This window comes from Nicotiana tabacum, chromosome 8, assembly GCF_000715075.1.
Source record: "Nicotiana tabacum cultivar K326 chromosome 8, ASM71507v2, whole genome shotgun sequence".
Lineage (NCBI taxonomy): Eukaryota > Viridiplantae > Streptophyta > Magnoliopsida > Solanales > Solanaceae > Nicotiana > Nicotiana tabacum.
This window is the reverse complement of record NC_134087.1, coordinates 42,969,910-42,993,741: the sequence shown is the minus strand read 5'-3', so window position 1 is coordinate 42,993,741 and position 23,832 is coordinate 42,969,910. Positions and strand designations below refer to the sequence as shown.

The window sequence follows — 23,832 nt, the reverse complement described above, 5'->3', positions numbered from 1 at the left end:
GTCTCGAACTGTGATGATTGTTGTTTGAATTCCTGGTTGCTGCTGTCTGCTCTTCTGTTGCTAACTTTTCCTTCTACTCGATTATATTTCCAGGTACCTTGTTGTCTCTAATGCTTTGAAGTTTCATTCGATGTATCTGAACGATTATGAAATCATATGGCGAGGCATTGCTATCATATGAATTTGCTTCTGTATTTCACTATTAGTATAGCTTGTAGTTATAGATTTCAAATACGCATTAGTATCAATTAGAATTTCTGAAACTTGTCTTGTAATTAAACTAGAGAGACTTTTGATTATTGTTTATATCTGTACTGGACTGTATGGAGTTACTCAGATTTGCTATAGTTAATAAAGTTAACTATGATGTTAATGTGAAGGTGAATCTGGATCGTAATAGCCGATTACTATAGCTTCCATATTTAGGATGCTGGGATCACAAATGGGTATAAAATTAGACATGACTAATTGTACGAATAACATGGTATAGTAGCTAATCACCTCAACAACTTAAGTTTTTCCATGATTGTCCGTGTTAATTCCTAGCATGAACAACAGCTTCAAATCTGATAGATACATTAACTTGAGTTGGTAATTTTTGTTAGAATAAGGGCTGGGGTAAAGAATCAGAATAATTGTTCGTTTCGTTGAGTTAGTTCATTAAACTTGATGGTTTAAAACTTTCAGTGAACACTTGTGCACATTGAATTGAAGCATTGTTCAATTTAACGGCTGGGGCTCGACAGCCCCTTTGCATAAAGTGTAAGCTTCAGGGCCGAAATAAATGGCCCAGGCCTGGGACTGACATGCATATCCGTTTGGGGCCTAGACCCATGTTTGCCATTGGTCCAGTTTGTGCTGGGCCTGGATTATGATTCCCTCACGTAGACTGTTTGGAGTTTGCAGGTCTAGATGTAGTATTTCTTAAAAGATAATAATTAGTTAGGTTTTATTTTTATTATTAGAGACAAGTTAAGAAAAAAATTATAGCTTGCTTTAGGATACCCTTTTAAAACAAATGAGATGAGCCTCGCCAAATAAAATGCCTAACTTGCGAGGCCTTCTTTCAAGGTTCGTATTAAATTACTTAGATTTAGAGACGGGCCGTTTAGCGAATTTCACGGCGTTCTCCAAAATAATAATGTGTTAGTCTCTTTAGGCGCGTATTTTAATAACATTACCTTCCTAAACTCGGGTGCGCATTTATGTGACCCAAATCCGAATCTCAACGATGTTAAAATATGTCAAAAATCACGGGTGCATTTATGTGACGTGGTTCAAGATTGTTTTAATAACGTTGCAATTTTCCTTTAAAATAAATAAAAAGCGGTTGAAGTTAAAATTTGCACATAGGTTCAACATGTATTAAAATCAAATAAATAAGCCGAATATGACAGTTGAGCGACCGTGCTAGAACCACAGAACTCGGGAATGCCTAACACCTTCTCCCGGGTTAACAGAATTCCTTATCCAGATTTCTGGTTCGCGGACTGTAATACAGAGTCAATCTTTTCCTCGATTCGGGATTCAACCGGTGACTTGGGACACCATAAATCTCCCAAGTGGCGACTCTGAATTAAATAATAAATCCCGTTTCGATTGTCTTTTAATTGGAAAAACTCCCCTTATACCCCTTTCCGGGTATAGGAAAAAAGGAGGTGTGACAGCTCTGGCGACTCTGCTGGGGATCGAACCCAGAATCTCTGGTTCAGGGTTCAAGAATTCGAGCTTAGAATAATTGTTATATTTGGCTTTATTTATTGTCTGGTTTTATTTACATGGTTGGGCCTAATGTGCTAAATGCTGCTTTTACCGCTTTGATATTTGGTTGGACTGTATATAAATTGTTACGAAACCCTCCTCTCTCTGAGTCTTCTAAATCATCTGGGAAGTGTGCACTTCGTGTGACTTCTTTTCTGTTAGAGTCATATCCCAATTTTAGAACGAGGTTCGGACAAGTTGCTAAGCCGGTGAAGCTTCTGTATTCCCGGTACGCTGCCCCCCCTCGGCTCGAGCTGTCCGCTCGGGTAAGCCAGGTCTAGAACAAACACCCAGGTTCTGAACCTAGAATAACTCAACTTCATGTCGGATCCCTAGTAGGAACGCTTATTTGCATCATGTGCATTTGACTTAGGGGACTCAACACATGGGTTGGGTCCGTCTAGGACAAGCAACTTGAAATGAAAAAGACCATCCTGATGTATCCTACTTGTTTTCTGTGCATTTATTTGTTCGGACTTGCATGTTGACCGGCTTCTGAATCTCGGGAATATCAGAAATTTGAAAAAAAGGGAGAGAGAGGAAATAGCAGTGTAGAGAGTTAATTACCTATTTTTAGAATAAAACCAATGCCCAAATACTATCGAAACTCTGCCGGAATTTTGAGAAAATAAAAAATATATTTTTAAAATTGTTTGTTTTACTCAAAAAGCAAAAATGCGTGAAAAGAGTCCTTTATTTTAGTTTGTTTTGTTTTCAAAAACGGAGAAGAAAAATAGTTTGTTTGTTTGTTATAAAAGGAACAATGGAAAAAGAATCTTGTTTTCAAAAATAGCTAGTTTCTCTGCCCGAACTACGCAGGTTTGATCCTCACCGGATGTGAGATACGTAGGCAACCCTCATCGGGTCCAACCTCTCCTTTTGCAAAAATAGCCAAAAAATGACAAATTTTAATTTTCGTCATACATAAGTCGGGTGATGCCGTTTTTGTCAAAAATAGCCGAATGTCCCCAAAAAGAACGCCAGAAGGCCGATTTTGCATAAATAGCCACCTTTGGTCATTTTTAAGATTTCGATCAGTTAATCCACACAACCTTAAAATCTTCGTCTCCGAAGCGCTGAAAGGCCGTGTTTGAAAAACTGGGTCTTTCATTTTAAACAAACAAAAATAGTAGTTTTGTTTTGAATCAAATAAATTTACCTTTTTCTTAATTACCTTAATAAATGTGCAGGATGAGCACAAACGCAAATGAATCTTTCACCATACTTAATGAGGTCCCCCTCCAGCTCCACATGTGGTGGAATGATCTGGGAGAAGGCAACAAAGAAATAGTGGCTAGAACCCTGGGAGGTCTTGTCGGTCTACTGAATGTCAAGTCAATGTCGGATGTCATCGAGGCCTTAATATCATTTTGGGACCCGACCCGCAATGTATTTCGCTTTAGGGATTTTGAGCTTACGCCCATGCTGGAAGAAGTCGCGGGTTATGCGGGTCTGAATGGAAATCTGAGGGGTCAATATTTGCTATCACCAAGACCGGTATCTCCGCACAAATTTTTGGATTTGCTAAACATCAGCCGGAGTGTTCAGAATGATGATTTGTCGGGAGGATGTTGCACTCTTCTGTTCATGTATCAGCATTATGGTAATCCTCGGGGTTTCGAAGAACCAAATCTGGGACTAACCCATGCTGGGAACATAAGTAAATGGGAAGCAAGACGAACCTTGGTGTTCGTAACAGCATTCTTGGGAATCGTGATTTATCCACGAGAAGATAAGAAAATAGAGACAGGTCTCGGGGGGATGGTTGATGTTGCAATTAAAAGGGCAGATAGCACTATAGTTCCCCTGATTTTGTCCGAAATTTACCGAGCATTGACTGTTTGCAGGGAAGGAGGACATTTTTTCCAAGGTTTAAATTTATTACTTCAGTTGTGGATGCAAGAACATCTGTGCCACCGGCGGGGTACATGAACTATGAGCTAACGGGTTAAGCTGTATCGAAGAATTTGAAAAGCGGGTAAGGGGTATTGCATTTCCTGAGGGTACCGAAGCTTGGCTCATACGACTGAGGTCATTGACTGACGATCAAATTGAATGGCCATTTGGGTGGTTGCACGTTACGGAGGTGCTATATTTGTCAGCAGGGGAGTGTCATATCCTTTTAATGGGTGTTCGGAGTATCCAACCGTATGCTCCCCATCGGGTACTACGCCAACTAGGAAGGTTTCAAGTCATCCCCAAAGATGAAGACTTGAGCAAGCACGTCATTGAGTTAAGTCCAAGAGCCGCATTCCCGGAAGATAAAATTCACAAATTGTGGAACGAATGCCGGTTCCTTGGGCCTAAGACTATGGTCTGAGATCTGGTTAAAGGGGAGGTGGTCCCGATGTATAATGCGTGGTTTGGGAAAAGGTTCCAGATTCTCCAAAGGCCCGCCAAAAGAGCCCATGTCCAACAGTTTACTAATGATTCACAAGAGCAATGGGGTTGTTTAGCAAAAGAAGAGAGTTACAGGGCAGAAATAGGCAAGCTGAAGCAACAAATTAGAGACTTGGAATTTGAAAATAGTCTACGAGTTGATGCCGATCAGGGAGAAAAGAACAAATTGGCCCAAGAAAATGAGGCGTTGAAAGCCCAAATCCGACAAATGAGGATAGATGCTGACAACCAACAAAGGAGTCGATCGGATGAGCAGTTAATAAAAGGGTTGAAAAAAGAAATCAGTGAGTGCCGGAATGATTTGAAGAAATATGAGGGTACCATAGCACAACTCCATGCACAATGGGCAAAAATAATAAAAGAGCGTGCACAGTACTTACAGCAGGCGAGGAAGGATCATGAAAAGACCATTGTCAGTCTAAAAAGGAAGGTGACCACCCTAGAGAACGAGGCGGCTAAACGAGCCAAGGCTTTTGAAACCGAAAGTGAACACTCCTATGATCTAATTGCCTTGATGGATGAGGAAATACAGCAGTTACAGAAACAACATCTTCAAGATTCTCGGGTTTTGAAGGCTAAAGGGGATCAGATAGAACGCCTACTCCTAGAGAAAGACCAAACCAGGGACAAAATTTTAACTATTGCTCATGCTATTACCAGGAAATGTCGGGTGTGTGAAAACATGACCTGCACTACTTTTTTCTCGGCAATGATGATATTTGTGAAGCAAATCATGTGTGAATTGGAACAGCTAGAAAGGGGTCTTACACCTAAGCCCGCGACGAGGCCGAATGACGCCCCACGGGCACCCAGATTAAAAACTTTAATGTATTTATAGAGTCTGTTGTCTGTTAGAGTCCATTTTTCCTTTCGCATCAGGGTCTGTTAGGAGTTCTTGAGTTTGTACTTGGTTTGGTATCGAGTCTGTTATTTTCTTTCCGAAAATGTCTATTTTGTAATAGAATGTTTATTACTGAAAAATCGAAAATTTCCAAAAATTGTCTCTTTGTTTTTCGCACTTATTTTGATAGAACTACGCACGGTCTGATTCATGCGGGGACATGATACGTAGGCAATCTCTATAGGATTCGACCACCACTAAAAGGGAAAAGGAAAAATAAAGAAGGATAGAATAAAGAAAGTTTAAAAGAAGAGGCACAATTGTGAGAGGCCGGAATGACGCACGCAACCGAAGCAAATGCATGATAGAAATGGTTAATTGACTAGGTGCGTTGCATCCCAACGTGTAATTGCATATGTGTTAAACTCTAAAAACTAACAAGTTTGTTGTTTTCCAGAGAATTCAAGCAGTTAGTTTAATTAGAGGATACTGGCACATTATCATTACCAAACCAGATCGAAGGGACCAATACCGGAAATCATGTCTATCCCAGATGTCGACACTAGTGTTGAGGTAGAGGAGTTGGACGTCAATAAAATGAAAGAGGAGATGCTCAAGCTTAAGCAACAAATGGCCGAAATGTACTAGGACTGGTCCAAAGGGCATTCACCGCTAGCTTACCCTGCTAACCCTGCTTTTACCCCACCATTAGCTCAGTCTCAGGATCATCCCGCCACCGATCCAAGTTTTCCCATTTATTAACACTACCATGGCACTACTTCTCATACGCCCCAAGCTCCACCACCAAAATCAATTCCATACCCTCCTCCGCCAATCACCCCTGTCTTTGTGGCATCTCCACCAGCTGCACTCCATAAATCCCCGAGTGAACCTGTGTTCCAAGCTCAGGACAACCAGTATTATCCCCCGGAGCTTACCTTCAAAGCGCCCGAAACCTATCCATATGATCCACATTCTGACCTACCGGGGAAAGCAAAAAAACTAGCCAGAAATCCTGAACAGGAAGAGATGTTCAAAAAAATGAAAAGCATAGAACAATCCTTCAGGGATATGAGAGGGTTAGGGGGTCAGGTAAGTGTAGCTTACAAAGACTTGTGTTTGTTCCCAAACGTACAACTACCAGTGGGGTTCAAAATGCCTAAATTCGACTTGTACAACAGACACGGTGATACGGTAGCTCATCTGAGAGGTTTTTGTAGCAAGATGAGGGGAGCAGGCGGAAGAGATGAATTACTGATGGCGTATTTCAGCCAAAATTTGAGTGGATCGGCGTTAGAATGGTACACCATACAAGATCATAGCAGGTGGTACATATGGGACGATTTGGCCCAAGCATTCGCTTGTCACTTTCAATATAATCTTGAGATCATTACGGACCGACTATCCCTGACCAAACTGGAAAAGAAGCACAGTGAAAGCTTTAGAGAATATGGTTTCCGATGGAAGGAGCAAGCAGCAAGGGTAGATCCCCCAATGAAAGAGAGCAAGATGGTTGATTACTTTTTGCAGGCTTTGGAGCCGACCTACTTTGGTCATCTAGTGTCCGCAATTGGCAAATCTTTTAATGAGGTTGTAAAAATGGGAGGCATGGTCAAGGAGGGGCTTAAGTCCAACAAGATCATGAGTTATTCAGCGATCAAGGCAACCACCCAAGCCATTCAAAGCGGCACTGGGGGTGTACTTGGGAAAAAGAAGAAAGAAGATGTCACGACTGTTGAGTCCGGAGCCTGGTTCGGATCTAGAGGCCTGTCACCCTACTATAGCCAATCACGACCCTACCACCAAAATTACCCCCACACTTCATATAGCCCTCTACAGCACTACTACCCACCGCCAGATCCCCATTTTTCCGTCCATCATGCACAAGCCTATACCCAAACCCCAGCACACGCACAATGGCGTGCGCCGGCTCCACAAAATCCATACCCAGCTCCACAAAACACATATCCACCCCCAAGGGCCTACAGAAATCCCCCCGGGATAGGTTTCCGACAAAACCAAGCCCTCAAGAATGAGAGGTCACAGAAGCAAAACACTTTCACTCCACTGGGGGAATCATATACCAGTCTTTTCCACAGGTTGAGGCAGTTGGGCATGTTGAATCCAATTGAGCCTAAAATGCCAAATCCTCCCCCTAGAAATCTTGACCACTCGGTGAGTTGTGAGTACTGTTTAGGGGCCCCTGGGCATGATACAGAGAAGTGTTGGAAACTGGAATCATATACCAGTTATTGATACTCATCGGATCGAGGTTCAAGCCCCAGAAGCACCAAATATCAATCAGAATCCACTGCCAGCTCACCATGAGACACACATGATTGAGTTGATACACAAAGAGGGGAGCCCAGGAAGCCCTCACAGACGGTAATGATGATCCGTTCCAGCGAAACTCGGCTCAAAGGAAAAAGAAACCAGTGGGAAATCAGTGGCCTAGTTGAGAGGGGTAGCTGATAAGCCAGTTGTGGTAGCCGAGAGAGGGTCGTCAAGCATTATTGCAGTGAAACCAGAGAAAGCTAAAGTGGTAGTGCCAGGGGTTGCAAGTAAACCTGTTGTGGTCGTGAAGGGTGATCGCACAGAGCCTGTTATTATAAAACCAGTAACTCAGCTTCCAGTAATCAACAGCAAGGTTGTTCCTTGGAATTATGAACGGGTGACGGTGATTTACAAGGGGAAAGAAGTCAAAGAAAAGGTTTGTGAAGTGCAAGGTTTGACTCGCTCATGAATGTGTTTTACTCCCGAGGAGTTAGGAAGAGCTAAATATAATTCAACGCCGGTAAAGAAAGTTGCAACTAAAGAAGAGGCAGAGAAATTTTTGAGGAAAATGAAAGTGCATGACTATTCTACTGTAGAACAGTTGAGGAAAACGCCCGCTCAGATATCATTACTCTCGTTGCTAATCCATTCAGATGAGCACCGTCAGTCACTAATGAAAATCCTGAATGAGGCCCATGTTTCCGACAAGATCTCGGTAAACCATCTGGAAAAGATAGCCAATAAGATTTTTGAAGTAAACAGAGTCACTTTTTCCGATGATGAATTGCCGGTAGAGGGTACTGAGCATAACAAAGCCCTTTACCTTACAGTGAAATGCGAGGATTCCATGGTTACCCGGGTATTGGTTGATAATGGTTCAAGTGCGAACATCTGTCCTCTCTCCACTCTAAGAAAGCTAAAAGTAGAAGAGGAGAGGATCCATAAGAACAGTATCTGTGTGCGGGGATTTGACAGCGGAGGCAAAGACTCAGTCGGGGACATAATGTTAGAGCTGACCATAGGTCCAGTAGAATTCACAATGGAATTATAAGTGCTGGATATAACTGTTTCCTATAATTTGCTATTAGGGCGACCGTGGATTCATGCCGCTAAAGCAGTGCCGTCAACATTCCATTAGATGGTCAAGTTTGAATGGGACAGACATGAAATAGTGGTGCACGGCAAAGATAATTGGTGCGCTCACAACAACACCATTGTGCCATTTATTGAAGTGGAAGATGACAAGGGACCATGAGTCTACCAAGTTTCTGACGCAATGTCAGTCGAGAAAGTTCCAGAGGGGAAATGTATCCCGAATCCAAAGATAAGCGCCGCATCAGTCATGGTAGCATATGAAATGTTGAAGAATGGTTTTGTACCAGGAAAGGGTTTGGGATCAGCATTGCAAGGCATCATACAGCCCGTGTCTCTTCCTGAAAACTTGGGAATATTTGGTCTAGGATTCAAGCCCACAGCCGCAGACATAAAAAGAGCCAGGAAATTGAAACAGAGGACATGGGTCCTTCCAAATCCGGTCCCACGTCTTTCCAGATCATTTTTTAAGTCCGATACAAGGAGTCGCCCGGTGACAACAATTCCCGACTCTGTGATGAATCCTGACAAGGAGTTGATTGAAAGATTTGAGAAGTTGTTCGACAGTGTGAACATGGTGGAAATTGGAGAGGGTTCTAGCAACGCGGAAGTGCAATTTATCGGGCCAAAAACAAAGCTTAATAATTGGAAGGCTACTCCTCTCCCTACTCGAAAGGAGTCTTGGTAGTTCGCTTTGATTTTCCTTTATGTTTGTACGGATTATTCCAGGGTTGTAATCCAGATTTTATTTTTTCAGTCTGTTTGAGTGTGCAAACCTTGTTATCTTTTATCATTCAATGAAATACAATTTCCCTTTCTTCATCATTCCTGATGGTTTTTCTTTTTGTTTTTGTTTTTCTTTCTATACAGTTCTTTTTACACTTGTTCTAATGACATGGCATGCATAAGGAATCCTCAGTCCAGTCGTAAAAATCAATCTGACTCCGAAATATTAGTTCAAGAAGTAGATTGTGATTACAAATCATAATACGAGGATGAGGATGAAGCCTTCGAAGAGATTAGTAAGGAGTTAATTCACTTCGAAGAAAAACCCAAACCCAACCTGAATGACATAGAAGACGTTAATTTAGGGGACACAGACAATGTCCGAGAGACTAAAATAAGTGTCCACCTCGAGCCAAAAATCCGGGAGGAGTTAATCAAAGCACTCATTGAGTACAAAGATGTTTTTGCATGGTCATATGACGACATGCCGGGTTTAAGCACTGATTTAGTAGTCCACAAATTGCCCACTGATCCAGCATTCCCTCCCGTCAAGCAAAGGTTGAGGAAATTCAAAACTGATATGAGTGTGAAGATTAAAAAAGAAGTTACCAAATAGTTGGATACAAAGGTTATCCGGGTCACCTGATATCCTGTTTGGTTGGCTAATGTCGTGCCTGTACCAAAGAAGGATGGCAAGATCAGAGTATGCGTCGATTACCGCAATCTCAACAAAGCAAGTCCGAAGGATAACTTCCCATTACCCAATATTCACATTTTGATCAATAATTGTGCCAAGCGTGAGATTGGATCTTTTGTGGATTGCTATGCCGGGTATCATCAGATTCTAATGGATGAAGAAGATGCAGAAAAGACGGCGTTCATCACGCCATGGGGAACTTATTGCTACCGGGTAATGCCATTTGGTTTGAAGAATGCTGGGGCAACTTATATGAGGGCGATGACTACTGTATTTCATGATATGATACACAAGGAGATTGAGGTATACGTAGATGATGTGATCATAAAATCAAAACATCAGGCCAACCATGTCGAGGATTTGAGGAAATTCTTCCAGAGGCTTTGCAGGTACAACCTCAAGCTTAACCCCGCCAAGTGTGCATTTGGTGTTCCATCCGGAAAACTGTTGGGATTCATAGTCAGTCGGCGAGGCATCGAGTTGGAACCATCAAAGATCAAAGCCATACAAGAATTTCCCCCTCCGAGGAACAAGACTGAAGTGATGAGTCTGTTAGAAAGGTTGAACTACATCAGCAGGTTTATTGCTCAGCTCACGACAACTTGTGAGCCTATTTTCAAGTTGTTGAAGAAGGAAGCTACGATCAAGTGGACTAATGAGTGTCAAGAAGCATTTGATAAGATAAAAGGTTACTTGTCAAACCCACCTATGTTGGTTCCGCCAGAACCAGGGAGACCTCTGATTCTTTACTTGATAGTTTTGGAAAATTCATTTGGCTGTGTACTGGGGCAGCATGACGCCACCGGCAGGAAGAACAGGCCATCTACTATTTTAGCAAGAAGTTCACGGCTTATGAGGTTAAGTATACTCACCCGGAAAAGACATGTTGCGCCCTAACTTGGGTGGCACAGAAGTTGAAACATTATTTGTCATCCTACACTACTTACCTCATTTCACGCTTGGATCCATTGAAGTATATCTTTCAAAAGCCTATGCCAACAGGAAGACTTGCAAAGTGGCAGATTCTGCTCATAGAGTTTGACATAATCTATGTGACTCGAACTGCGATGAAAGCCCAAGCATTGGCCGATCATTTGGCCGAGAACCCGGTCAATGAAGAGTATGAGCCGCTGAGGACTTATTTTCCCGATGAAGAGGTGATGCATATTGATGAACTAGATCAGGCCGAAAAACCAGGTTGGAAACTTTTCTTTGATGGGGCTGCTAACATGAAAGGAGTGGGAATATGAGCCGTGCTTATTTCTGAAATATGACATCACTTTCCTGTTATAGCTCAACTTCGTTTTTATTGTACCAACAATATGGCTGAGTACGAAGCATGCATTTTGGGTTTAAGGCTAGCTGCAGACATGGATGTCCAGGAAGTCTTGGTCTTGGGAGACTCGGATCTTCTGGTACATCAAATTCAAGGAGAATGGGAAACACGAGATCTGAAGCTCATACCATACCGACAATGCTTGCATGATCTTTGCCAACGGTTTAGATCAGTAGAGTTCAGGCATATTCCAAGGGTCCATAATGAGGTCGCCGATGCTTTGGCTACCCTAGCGTCAATGCTGCACCATCCGGACAAAGCCTATGTCGATCCTTTGCACATTCAAGTACGAGATCAGCATGCTTACTGCAACATGATTGAATAAGAATTTGATGGCGAACCGTGGTTCCATGATATTAAGGAATACATCAGAATGTGGATATACCCAGTGCAAGCCACGGGGGATCAAAAGAGAACAATTTGACGGTTGGCAAGCGGATTTTTCTTGAGTGGAGGAGTTTTGTATAAAAGAACACCAGACCTGGGATTGTTAAGATACATAGATGCTAGACAAGCTACATCTGTCATGTCCGAAGTACATTCAGGAGTCTGCGGACCACATATGAGCGGACATGTGTTGGCAAAGAAAATTCTCCGAGCAGGTTATTATTGGGTCACCATGGAGCGAGATTGTATTAGTTTTGTGCGCAAATGTCATCAGTGCCAGATACACGGAGATTTGATTCATTCTTCGCCATCGGAATTGCACACAATGTCAGCGCCATGGCCCTTTGTCGGTTGGGGCATGGATATCATTGAACCAATTGAGCCAGCAGCATCCAACGGGCATAGGTTCATTCTGGTAGCCATTGATTATTTCACCAAATGGGTTGAGGCCAAAACTTTCAAGTCTGTGACCAAGAAAGCAGTGGTCGATTTTGTTCACTCAAATATCATCTGTCGATTTGGAATCCCAAAGGTGATCATCACGGATAATGGTGCTAATCTTAACAGCAATTTGATGCAAGAGGTATGTCAACAGTTTAAGATTACACACCGCAATTCTACCTCATATCGTCCCAAGGCGAATGGAGCAGTTGAGGCAGCCAACAAAAACATAAAGAAGATACTTCGGAAAATGGTAGAAGGTTCTAGGCAGTTGCATGAAAAATTAGCATTTGCGTTGCTGGGTTATCGCACTACTGTTCGTACTTCAGTAGGAGAAACTCCTTATTTGTTGGTATATGGAACTGAAGCCGTAATACCTGCGGAAGTTGAAATCCCGTCCCTTCGGATTGTCGCTGAGGCTGGGATTGATGATGATGAGTGGGTCAAAACCCGTCTCGAGCAGTTGAACTTGATTGATGAAAAAAGATTGGCAGCTGTGTGTCATGGCCAGTTATATCAAAAGAGAATGACAAGAGCATACAACAAAAAGGTGCGTCCCCGGAAGTTTGAGGTGGGCCAGCAAGTGCTGAAACGCATCCTTCCACATCAGGCTGAGGCAAAAGGCAAGTTCGCCCCGAATTGGCAAGGGCCATTCATTGTAACCAGAGTATTGTCCAATGGTGCTTTATGTTTAACAAATATCGAAGGAAAATGCATAGACATGGCTATCAATTCTGATGCAGTAAAAAGATATTATGTATGATTTCTTTGGTATAATTGTTGATTGTTTGTATTTGGCATTATTTCGAAGATTGAAATGATGAAGGCAATTTGTTCTACTAGCTAAATATTTTACCCTTTGTACCCCTTTTTGAGCCTTATTTATTTCTTTCATACCCCTCTTTTGGAATCAATAACGAAAAGAGAGAAAAAGAAAGAAAAGAAAAAGAGAAAAGAAAAGAAGTGAAAAATATAACAAGAAGGAAATTCAGGTGTGAACTACGTTTGACCTGATCCCTGTTAAGGGTACGTAGGCAGCTTTACGGCTCGGTCATAGTAAAATAAAAGTCAAAAAATTCCCAAGCAAGAAACTGGGGCAGAGGTTGTATTTGTAATAAGAAATGTGATTCCAAAAGTTGTAATTTTAAACCCATGTCAAATTATTTTGAGCCTTTGATACCCTTTCTTTCTAATCCCATCCAAAAGCCCACACTACGGTCCAAAGAAAGACCTTCTAATCAGTTTTTTGAGAGATGACGAGTCGAGCAAATAGAAGTGATTCATATTAGGGTAATACTCCGGTCCAAGCAAGGAAATTAATGAAAATGAGAGAGTCTTATTGGTGAAAACCTTCACAGGCACCATAAGGCGACAGAAGTTGAGAGAAATAAAATGAGAGAGTCTTATCGGTGAAAACCTTCACAGGCACCATAAGGCGACGGGAGTTGAGAGAAACGAGAGAGTCTTATTAGTGAAAATCCCTCGAAGGACACTATAAGGAGACAAGGAATTAAAAGGGGGCAAACCAGATAAGCTTGATGGAAAGGATCCGTCGAGACATCAAGTAGAATAAAGATGTTGTTTCGGCAAAAGAAGATGGGTTGCGGGACCTTTGGAATGCAAAGTAGGTACATCAGAAAGATTGATTGATGTAAATAGATTGGGTTGATTGATCTAAAAATGCACGACATGACCATTGGGATCGGTTATACCATTCAGATAAGTCATTTTCTCTTCAAACAATCGTACAAAAAGATTTTTCTTGTTCTATCTTTCGAAGTCATCATTTTCCATTTCTTTTTGATCAATAGTAGTTTGTTTTTAAGAAGGATTTTCAGAGCTAACTACCAGTTGCCAACATGGTGCAAAGTAAATGGGGATAAGACATGCGAGGATAATATGGTGGGACGAGAAAGACGTCGTTGTAAGACCAAATGATGGATTGGTCTAAGATTTCGGGACAGTGTGGAGAAAAGGTGGAAAACAACGGTTGAGAAGTTGGTGAATACAGAATCATCAAGAAGGTCGGAAGTTATCGGCCAAGTTTCAAGATGGTCGAACGACGCAGAGCATGGAAAAGAGCGAAAGGGAAAACCGTCCCCAGCAGGAGCATCCCCACGTTTTAAACTAACAAATTCTCTTTGATTTTAAGCAGGGACAGGAAATGTTATTGAGGACAGAAAGACAGGCCACAAGAAAGATCGTCAAACTAGGGCAGAAAATTTTCTTTCATTTTGAAAATTTTCTGGAAGTCAGGTACCCACTTGGGGAAGAAGGAAGATAACACAAGTTTGGAGAAAAGTGGCATCCCTAGCAGTTTTCGGAAGAAGGCAAAACAAGTTTTAAAGAAAGCAATTTCGGGAGAAAGATAACACAAGTCTTAAGGGAAGTAGTTCCAGAGGAAGGAAAACACCAGCTTTAAGGGAAGTAGGCTTTGAAGGAGGAAAATAGCATATTTTTTGAATGAAACACCGGAGTTATCACTGGCAGTTTCAGAGGAATGAAACACCAGTTTTGAGGAAGCAGTTCTGAAAGAAGAAAATTCAAGTTAGAAATGGTTCAGGAGGCAGGAAGGAACAATGGCAATAGAACGCATTTTTAAGTCATAATTGAAGTCAGGAGCCCGCCTGGAAAATGGAGGTTGTTATATTTTTTTTTGAGTTGTAGTTGAAGTCAGGAGCCCGCCTGGAGAATGGAGGTATTATCTTTAAATTGTTTATTGCAGTCAGGAGCCCGCCTGGAGAATGGAGGTTGTTATATTTTCAAGTTGTAGTCGAAGTCAGGAGCCCGCCTGGATAATGGAGGTATTATCTTTTTAAGTCATAGTAGAAGTCAGGAGCCCGCCTGGAGAATGGAGGTGTTATATTTTTAAGAAGTTGTTGAAGTCAGGAGCCCGCCTGGAGAATGGAGGTTGTTATACGTTCAAGTTGTAGTCGAAGTAAGGCGCCCGCCTGGAGAATGGAGGTGTTATCTTTAAATTGTTTATTGAAGTCAGGGACCCGCCTGAAGAATGTAGGTATTATCTTTTTAAGTCGTAGTAGAAGTCAGGAGCCCGCCCGGAGGGCGGAGGGTTACAACAAAAATTCCCAGCATAAACTCAAGTGCAGAAGTCAAAAGAGAGGCAACAATGGTCAAAGAAAGATAATTTGCGTGAGAAACAATTCAAATTTCACAAGAAAGAAAGAAACATCAGAGGAAACACAAGCCAACAAGAAAGCAAGGCAACGAGAGCAAGTTTGAAGATCTAGATAAGATTTTGTAATTCCTAGTTTAGTCTAGCTTCTTGTTTTCTTTTAGCATGGTGTAATAAGAAGGTCAGTAAGCAGGTGTCAGCAGCAGCAATAGCAGGAACAGCAAAATCCCAGCTTCATGGTAGTCCCAACTACCGCAACTTTCCGAACTACATTGACCTGATTCCCTTTTAGCCAGGGATATGTAGGAAACCTTCAAAGCAGAGGTTCGATCAACTCTCTTTCAAAAAATATGCTTCACACTGAGTATCCCAACGGGCAAAAATCGCTCGTATCCGCTCACTTTATCTTTGCACAAAAACCCCTAGCGTTTTCGGACAAAGATGGGCAGTTGTGAGCACGTGATTTTTGCCCTGTGAGAACTACTCCCAGAAATTCAAAATAAAATAATTTTCCTTTGTGTGCAATTTTGAGAATTTTTCGTGACGTTTTTGGTTAATTGTTTGTATTTGGCTGGGCATGTTTATTTTGTTTTGATTAATGAAAAAAATATATACAAAAAAAAAAGGTTGCATTTGCATTTAGGATTTAATAATTTTAAGTTAATTAGTAAATTACTTATTTTATAAAAATGAAGGAAAAACATAAAAATAATGCACTTTGCATTTTAGTGTTTAATTGTGTAATTTGGTATTTAAGTATTTGTGATAATTATCATTTAGAAATAATTAGTATTTTTTTAAGTTAATTTGGTTTGTATAATTTTAGGTTTTAAATTCTGAAAATAATCTAGGAAAAGGAAATAAAAGAAGAGAAAAAGGTTGGGCTGTATTTTAATTCCAATTCCAAGCCCAAATCAAATACACCCAATACCCGCCCCAAATCAACCCAAAACCCGGTCCCCACCCGGTCCGCCCCTACTAGAACCAAACGACGTCGTTTGGACATACTTTGATTAGGGTCGTCGATTTAATTTGATCCAACGGACCACAGACTTTTTCATTACCCGACACATTTGTCCCCGGATCGACCCAATCCCCAACGAAAGCAAACGACATCGTTTCCTATAAGGGAATTGATCCAAGCCATTGATCTCACTTGATCGAACGGCTTGGATCCAATCTCCACTTATGTATATAAGGGATCCATACAGACCCGCCCCCAAGCCAAACCCCCCTTCACCTCTTCGTCTCTAAAAGACCAAACGAACCCTCCGCCCCTTACCACCGTGCTCCGCCCACCGGAAATCGCCTCACGGCGGTTCCGGTGGTCCAATGACCCCCAATTTCACACCATAGCTTCCCCTCAACCTCCCCACCCTAACCCCTCAAACCACTACCTTCGAATCATCCCCGATCTTCTCGAATCTTCAATCAAAGAATCAACCAAAAACCTCACCTTCTCCGATAACTACCAAACTCACACCAGTTGTCCACCTGACCTCCCTCACCCCAAATCCCATACCCGTTTCCCTCGAATCCCTTTGAAACTGGTCGAATTTCAAATCAGAGGTGAAGCCTGAGTTTGACGAAACCCTAAAAACCGATGATGAAGCAATGATTAAGGCCGAAATGGACCTCGACCATGTGTTTTCATTTGAGAACACATAATCGAGACTCATTTCGGTCCAAATCAAAAGGACGAGGAGCAGTTTTTGTAACAAACCCGCCCGGTGTCTAGGTATTCTTAATTCCCTTTTTCTTTTATTTTTTTCATCTTTAGTTTCGTTAAATTTCCGGTCCTCTCCTCCCCCTGCTTCATTTCTATTTTTCTGTGATGAACTATGCCTGTTGATATGTTCAAACTTAGAGATTAGTCCATCGCAATGATTTGAATCGTTTAGTCACGTTGAACTGAATTGATTGATCATTTGAATATCTGGAATTTGTCAATCTCTTTGAGTTCGTCTGGATGGTTATTCTTTTGGTTTCAATTGCAGTCAAAATATGTTTTTCGTCTCATTGGCTTCAGTTCTCTTATCTCAGTAATTGATTGGTTTTGATGTTTGAATGTTGCTGAAACAAGATAGTTAATTGTGTTCTTTGGTTTGCTTCTGTGAGCTTTAAGCTGATGAACCATTAGATTAAGGAAATTGTGAACTGATTAAAATAATGAAATAGTTTAATCAGTAATGGGGGGTTGATGACTGTTTAAAATACTCTTAAGGTCAGAAAACATAAATCATGGGCACCATTTCACAATGTTTAAGGGAATTGAATAGAAAAATAGGTTGCCCATACCCGCGTGGAATTAATAAAGAAAAAGAAGTTTAGTGGGGAACAAAACATACTCTAGTGGAGTTCTAAAGAATATCATGGGCAGAATTAGTTTCTTAATTCTGCCTGAGTGCTTTTACGAGCTGGTAGGGTCAGTGTTTGGGTATAAATGGAGGGACTTAGGACAGAGTTAGGGGGGAATTTTAGGAGAGAAGGAAGATCAGTCTTTGATCAGTTCAGAGAGTTTCAGAGTTTTGAGAGTTCTTTTAAAAAACAGTCTTAAACAGCATTTTAAAAGGAAGACATTCAGTTTTTTTAGAGTTCTGGAAAGTTTAAGAACATAAAACCAAATATATATTGTTTCATTGCATTCATAGGTGTAATTCGAATTCTGGACAGTGATTCTCATTGCTGAAGTGGTTCAGTAGTCTACTGATTAAGTTTTGGTTTAATTCAAACTCTATTGAGCCTGTTCGTTTTGTATTTGTTGTTGCTATTGGTTTTATAACTTGTTCTGGGCCGTGGTCGAGTTGATTCTGGGTAAAAAAATAAATTGGTCTCGATTATGATTCCCTCACGTAAATTGTCCGTGTTAATTCCTAGCATGAACAACAACTTTAACTCTGATAGATACATGAACTCGAGTTGGTAATTTTGGTTAGCATAAGGGCTGGGGTAAAGAATCAGAATAATTGTTCGTTTCGTTGAATTAGTTCATTAAACTTGATGGTTTAAAACTTTCAGTGAACACTTGTGCACATTGAATTGAAGCATTGTTCAATTTAACGGCTGGGGCTCGACAGCCCCTTTGCATAAAGTGTAAGCTTCAGGGCCGAAATAAATGGCCCAGGCCTGGGTCTAACATGCATATCCGTTTGGGGCCTGGACCCATGTCTGCGATTGGTCCAGTTTGTGCTGGGCCTAGATTATGATTCCCTCACGTAGACTGTTTGGAGTTTGCAGGTCTAGATGTAGTATTTCTTAAAAGATAATAATTAGTTAGGTTTTATTTTTATTATTAGAGACAAGTTAAGAAGAAAATTATAGCTTGCTTTAGGATACCCTTTTAAAACAAATGAGATGAGCCTCGCCAAATAAAATGCCTAACTTGCGAGGCCTTCTTTCAAGGTTCGTATTAAAATACTTAGATTTCGAGACGGGCCGTTTAGCGAATTTTACGGCCTTCCCCAAAATAATAACGTGTTAGTCTCTTTAGGCGCGTATTTTAATAACATTACCTTTCTAAACTCGGGTGCGCATTTATGTGACCCAAATCCGAATCTCAACGATGTTAAAATATGTCAAAAACCACAGGTGCATTTATGTGACGTGGTTCAAGACTTTTTTAATGACGTTGCAATTTTTCTTTAAAATAAATAAAAAGCGGTTGAAGTTAAAATTTGCACATAGGTTCAACATGTATTAAAATCAGATAAATAAGCCGAATATGACAGTTGAGCGACCGTGCTAGAACCATGGAACTCGGGAATGCCTAACACCTTCTCCCGGGTTAATATAATTCCTTATCCGAATTTCTGGTTCGCGGACTGTAATACAGAATCAATCTTTTCCTCGATTCGGGATTCAACCGGTGACTTGGGACACCATAAATCTCCCAAGTGGCGACTCTGAATTAAATAATAAATCCCGTTTCGATTGTCCTTTAATTGGAAAAACTCCCCTTATACACCCTTCTAGGGGGTGCAAAAAAAAGGAGGTGGGACAATAGTTTCAACCGTTGGCTTTCTAAAAGTCTTGTTCAAAAGATGCCTTGAAGGAAAAAAAAACTTGCCTAAATGTTTGTCTCTTGCTGTAAAAGTGTAGAAAGAAAACAATGCAATTACTAACTTTTTCCCGAAAATTTTTTTATGACAACTTTGCCAATTCGCCATTCTTGTCAAATCACTTTATGAGTTCTTCCATTCACTTCATACTGTTTTCATTGAGTTTTTTTTGTGAAGAAACTATGATCCAGTTTGGCCATGAAATTTTTTTCATTTTTTTCGAATTTTTTTTACTTTTTTTCGAAATTAGTGTTGAATTTTGGTGTTTTCCGAAAATTTTAAAAACTCCAAAAGGCTGTTTTTCAAATTTTTTACTCAAATCACTTACAAAAATTCAAAAAATACCCAAAATTATATCCATGTCCAAACACAACTCTAATTTTCAAATACCATTTTCATTTGAAAAAAAAAATTCAATTTTTTCGAAATTTTATTCTGTTGCGTGAGCAAATACTATGCCGAAGATTGCTTCCTTCAAACACCTTGCCTACATATATTCCTTCATACTTTTATTATATAATACTTTCCAGCATGATTTATTCAATTGAAGGGATGCAATCTTTCATAGTATTAGTTACTAACGTTCAAAATAGTTTCTAACTGTTCCTTTTTCTTTTTCTGTTCTCAATTGTGCCAGTCTTTTCAAAACAGAGAAACTATTGGTTGGCTTTTAAAAATGAGAACAAAGCCTTGATGATCAGATAAAAAAATGATCGCGCATTATAGAGCCATACAGTTCTTTGGTGAAGGTAAGCATACAAAATTATATCCTCTTGCCATTGATTTGGGTCTGAAATAACTCATGTGCTTCTACAGAGATGATAGTACATGAGATTATAATAATATTTTATATATGTGTTCTTCTACATATATAATGTGAGACCTCCATATATAAAGGTAAATTTATAGTTTATCAGTTATATAACATGAAACCTTATAAAAAATACTTCTCTTTGTCATTCATTGCTACAAACCTCTTTGTTCTTCGACATAACAAAGGTGCATCCTTTTCCTATCCTATGAACAATCCTTCCATACGTGACAATTAATAGGATTAAGGGTTGTTCGTATCATATGACAGTGCATCTCATTATCAGTGTGGATGTTGCATTTTGCTAATCATAAAAGGTTATCATACATGACTGGAGAATGCACATCTTCTTTTATTTATTAACTAATTAATGTGGTTGAATGTTCTAATTCCTTTATGTTTTGCAAGGACGATAAATAAAGTATATGGTTCAACAATCCCAGTCCTTTTAGCATAAGCTCTCTTCTCATTTAACGCGGTTAATAATATAGAGATGCCATGATTATCTCTATTACTTATAATAATACTATAGGACTTATGAACAACATAAAGGATACATAAGAAACATAACTTTTATTTGTTGAAATGTTTTTCAAGAATCAATAAAATTTCACATTAAATTCAGAATTCTGTAACAATTGGTTTCTAAGAGGTTACCTTCTTTGAAATTTAAGCAATATATATTTTCCAGCATATATATGTCAAAATACTAATGACTACACATAAAATATACTATAAAAATAAAAGAATAACCTATGCTATTTTGCTTTACCTTCATTAACAATGAAGTTCATAAAATAAAAAATCTTTTCCTGTCATCCAACTATATAGGTACTCCTTACTGATTTTAGTTAATTTATTTCATACACCAACTAAACTCTATTAAGGGATATCAATATTGACAACTAGCGTCTTGATGATGACTGAGCAATTGAAAAGGATAAAAGGAATATACGCCAAGAATATCAATCTATAAAAAAGGTTAAAATAGCACGGTCTAACCAGTTTTCGGACTAGTCATTCAAAAATAGCTAGCGTTTGCCAAGTCAATAAAAAATAGCCATTATTTTGCTGCAATAGAGACCGGTCCAGCATAATATACTGGAGTTTGGTGCACCTGTGTATGAACTTACAACATATTATGCTGGATCGATATACTTTGCTTGCTCCAGTATAATATATTGGAGACTGGAGCACCGGTGCTCCAAACTCCAGTATATTATGCTGGACCGATATATTATACTGGAACTCCAGTATATTATGCTGGAGTATTTTTCTGGATTTTGAACAGAGATTTCGTTCAGATTTATCTTTACATAAAAAGTGGCTAAATTGCGATTACTTTTGAAACTGTGGCTATTTTTGAATGACCACTTGTAAATCTGACTATTTTTGAATTTCCCCCATAAAAAAGTGCGCTTCATACATTTTTTTTTGCTTCATGAAATTTAAATATTATTAAATTACACGTATCTTATTAAATTTTGATTTCTATTTTCGTAGGTTCAGATGATATCGAAAAACATCTTTACCTCAACAAAATAAGTCACCAGATATAACGCGATCCACATTGAAATTGAACATTCATATAAACTTCTACTTTATTTATCATGTATAATTATTATTTTGAAGCTTTATTTTAATAACATTGATATTATTTTACAAAATCGTGTATTACATGGCTCGATAAATACACGTGCAACGCACGTACGGAGAAACTAGTATTTTTAAAATGCAACTACTATCTTTTATCATACATGATTCCTATCGTGTATAAAAAGATTATACATTATGCACATCAAATTCTTTGAATTATTGCCAAGGTAAAAATTGATTGATATTAATTATAAAAATAATAATTATTATTTATTAGTCATATTTGTTTTCTTAATGATCTCGCGAAGCGCCGATAAATTTACTAGTTTAATACGCATAAAGTTAGTTCTCCTATGGAATAAATTATTTAGTTTTTGAATTGTGGCCAGAGACAGACTGAAATTTATATACGTGAATAAATATCATCTTTGAGAAAATAAAAAAAACGAATAGGGCCGTAACACAAATATATGGATAGTAAAAATAGGGAAGTTAGAAACCTAATTAATAAAGGATTGGGATGTCCTAATACCCACCAACTACACCTTATAACCTAAGTAAGAAGTAAACATATAACAGACTACAGAGTAAGAAGCAGCAGCAGACGTTCACTAGTTACATACCGATATTTCAGAAATGGCTGAAGCCTTGTGGAAGAGAGTGAGGACGCTGGGTAGAGGTGGGTTTGGGGTTGTTTCTTTAGCTTCCACGTCCAGTATTCAACCTGCCGCGTTAGAGCGTCTTCCACCTCTCATTGCAGTTAAATCTTGCGTACTCGATCGTTCTGGATCCTTGCAAGAAGAAAGGGCATTCCTCCGCATGTTTGAATACTCGCCTTACGTAATTCACTGTTTCAGAGTTAATATTACACAAGAAGATGGCGTCACCCTTTACAACTTACTGCTCGAATATGCCTCCGGAGGAAGCTTAGCCGATCGTCTTCACAACTACAACTCAGGGAAAGGACTGTCAGAGTTTGAAGTTACAAAACACACGAGGAATATTGTTTTAGGGCTCGTTCACATACACAGCAGAGGAGTTATTCATTGCGACATCAAGCCCGATAACATTCTTCTTGCGGGCTCTGATGAAACAGCCAAGATCGCAGATTTCGGGCTCTCTATGACTTTGGAACAGGGCAGGGCAGAAAATCAGGGACTAAAGGGAACTGAAAGGTATATGGCACCAGAATCCGTGGCTGACGAAAAGTACGGAACAGAAGTTGATATATGGGCTCTCGGTTGCACTGTCTACGAGTTGATGACGGGGACACCGCTGTGGGAATCAGATGAAGATAGCCAAGATTCGGGTGTTTTATACAGAATCGAGTTTGAGGAACCAATGTTTCAGAATGCAAAGTTGTCGAATGAAGCACAAGATTTTTTGAAGAGATGTCTAGTCAAGAATCCCACTTCACGTTGGACAGCCGAGATGCTATTGAATCATCCGTTTCTGAATTCATCCAAAGTAGCAGACAATATCCAGCCTGCAACAAAGACAACTAAGAAGCTAGGTGGTTACAAGATCATTTTACGCAGACCGCAGCAAAAGATAGCATTCAAGACACAACCACATAACCGTGATCTGATAGTAGAACATTGATCCAATAATGAGAATGTGCCTGCAGAATCCGAAGAAATTAGAGAGGCGATACTGAAAGTAGATACTCAAATTGATAATTGATTTGTAATATAGTATGTAAAGAATTACGTGTGGGCTTGATCCCTCTTTAGGATTTGTTAGTGGGGTATGTAGGCAGCCTGTGACCAAGATGAACTCAGGTGCAGCCCCTTTTTAGTTATAAAAACTACAATTGAATACTGTATATTTAAAGAACTACGTGTGGGCTTGATCCCTCTTTAGGATTTGTTAGGGGTACGTAGGCAGCCTGTGACCAAGATGATCTCTGGTGCAGCCCCTTTTTAGTTAAAAGGAAATACAATTGAATACTGTACATATGCTTATAGCTATTTGATCAATACTCCTTACAAAAAAAAGGCTTCTTCTTGTATATGATTTTTTGCAACTGATGAGTGGCACTAGTTTTTAAATACATGCCTCAGTAAAATAGTTGCATAGTTCTATTCTACTTCATTCATTAATGTTAACTGCCAGTCCAATTTCAAACTGCAAACTCTGTTGCAGATTCAGAAATTCTTGTATCTTCTGTGATTGGCTTGTATAAATCATAAAGTTGAATGAAAATTCTCCAAGCCTGTTCTTTTTTCCTTCATTGAATTTTGTCGTATTGCCTCTTTTTGATATCCGAGGTCCTTTAT

General features: G+C 39.8%; 1 protein-coding gene across 1 annotated transcript; it reads left to right on the top strand.

Moving 5' to 3' along the window:
- The first annotated feature begins 19,855 nt into the window (after positions 1-19,855).
- LOC107825618 (mitogen-activated protein kinase kinase kinase 20-like) lies at positions 19,856-23,206 on the top strand. The gene is made up of 2 exons (XM_075220318.1): positions 19,856-19,895; positions 22,188-23,206. The coding sequence occupies exons 1-2, from the start codon at positions 19,856-19,858 to the stop codon at positions 23,153-23,155; spliced, it is 1,008 nt and encodes a 335-aa protein (XP_075076419.1). The 3' UTR covers positions 23,156-23,206.
- Positions 23,207-23,832: the final 626 nt, after the last annotated feature.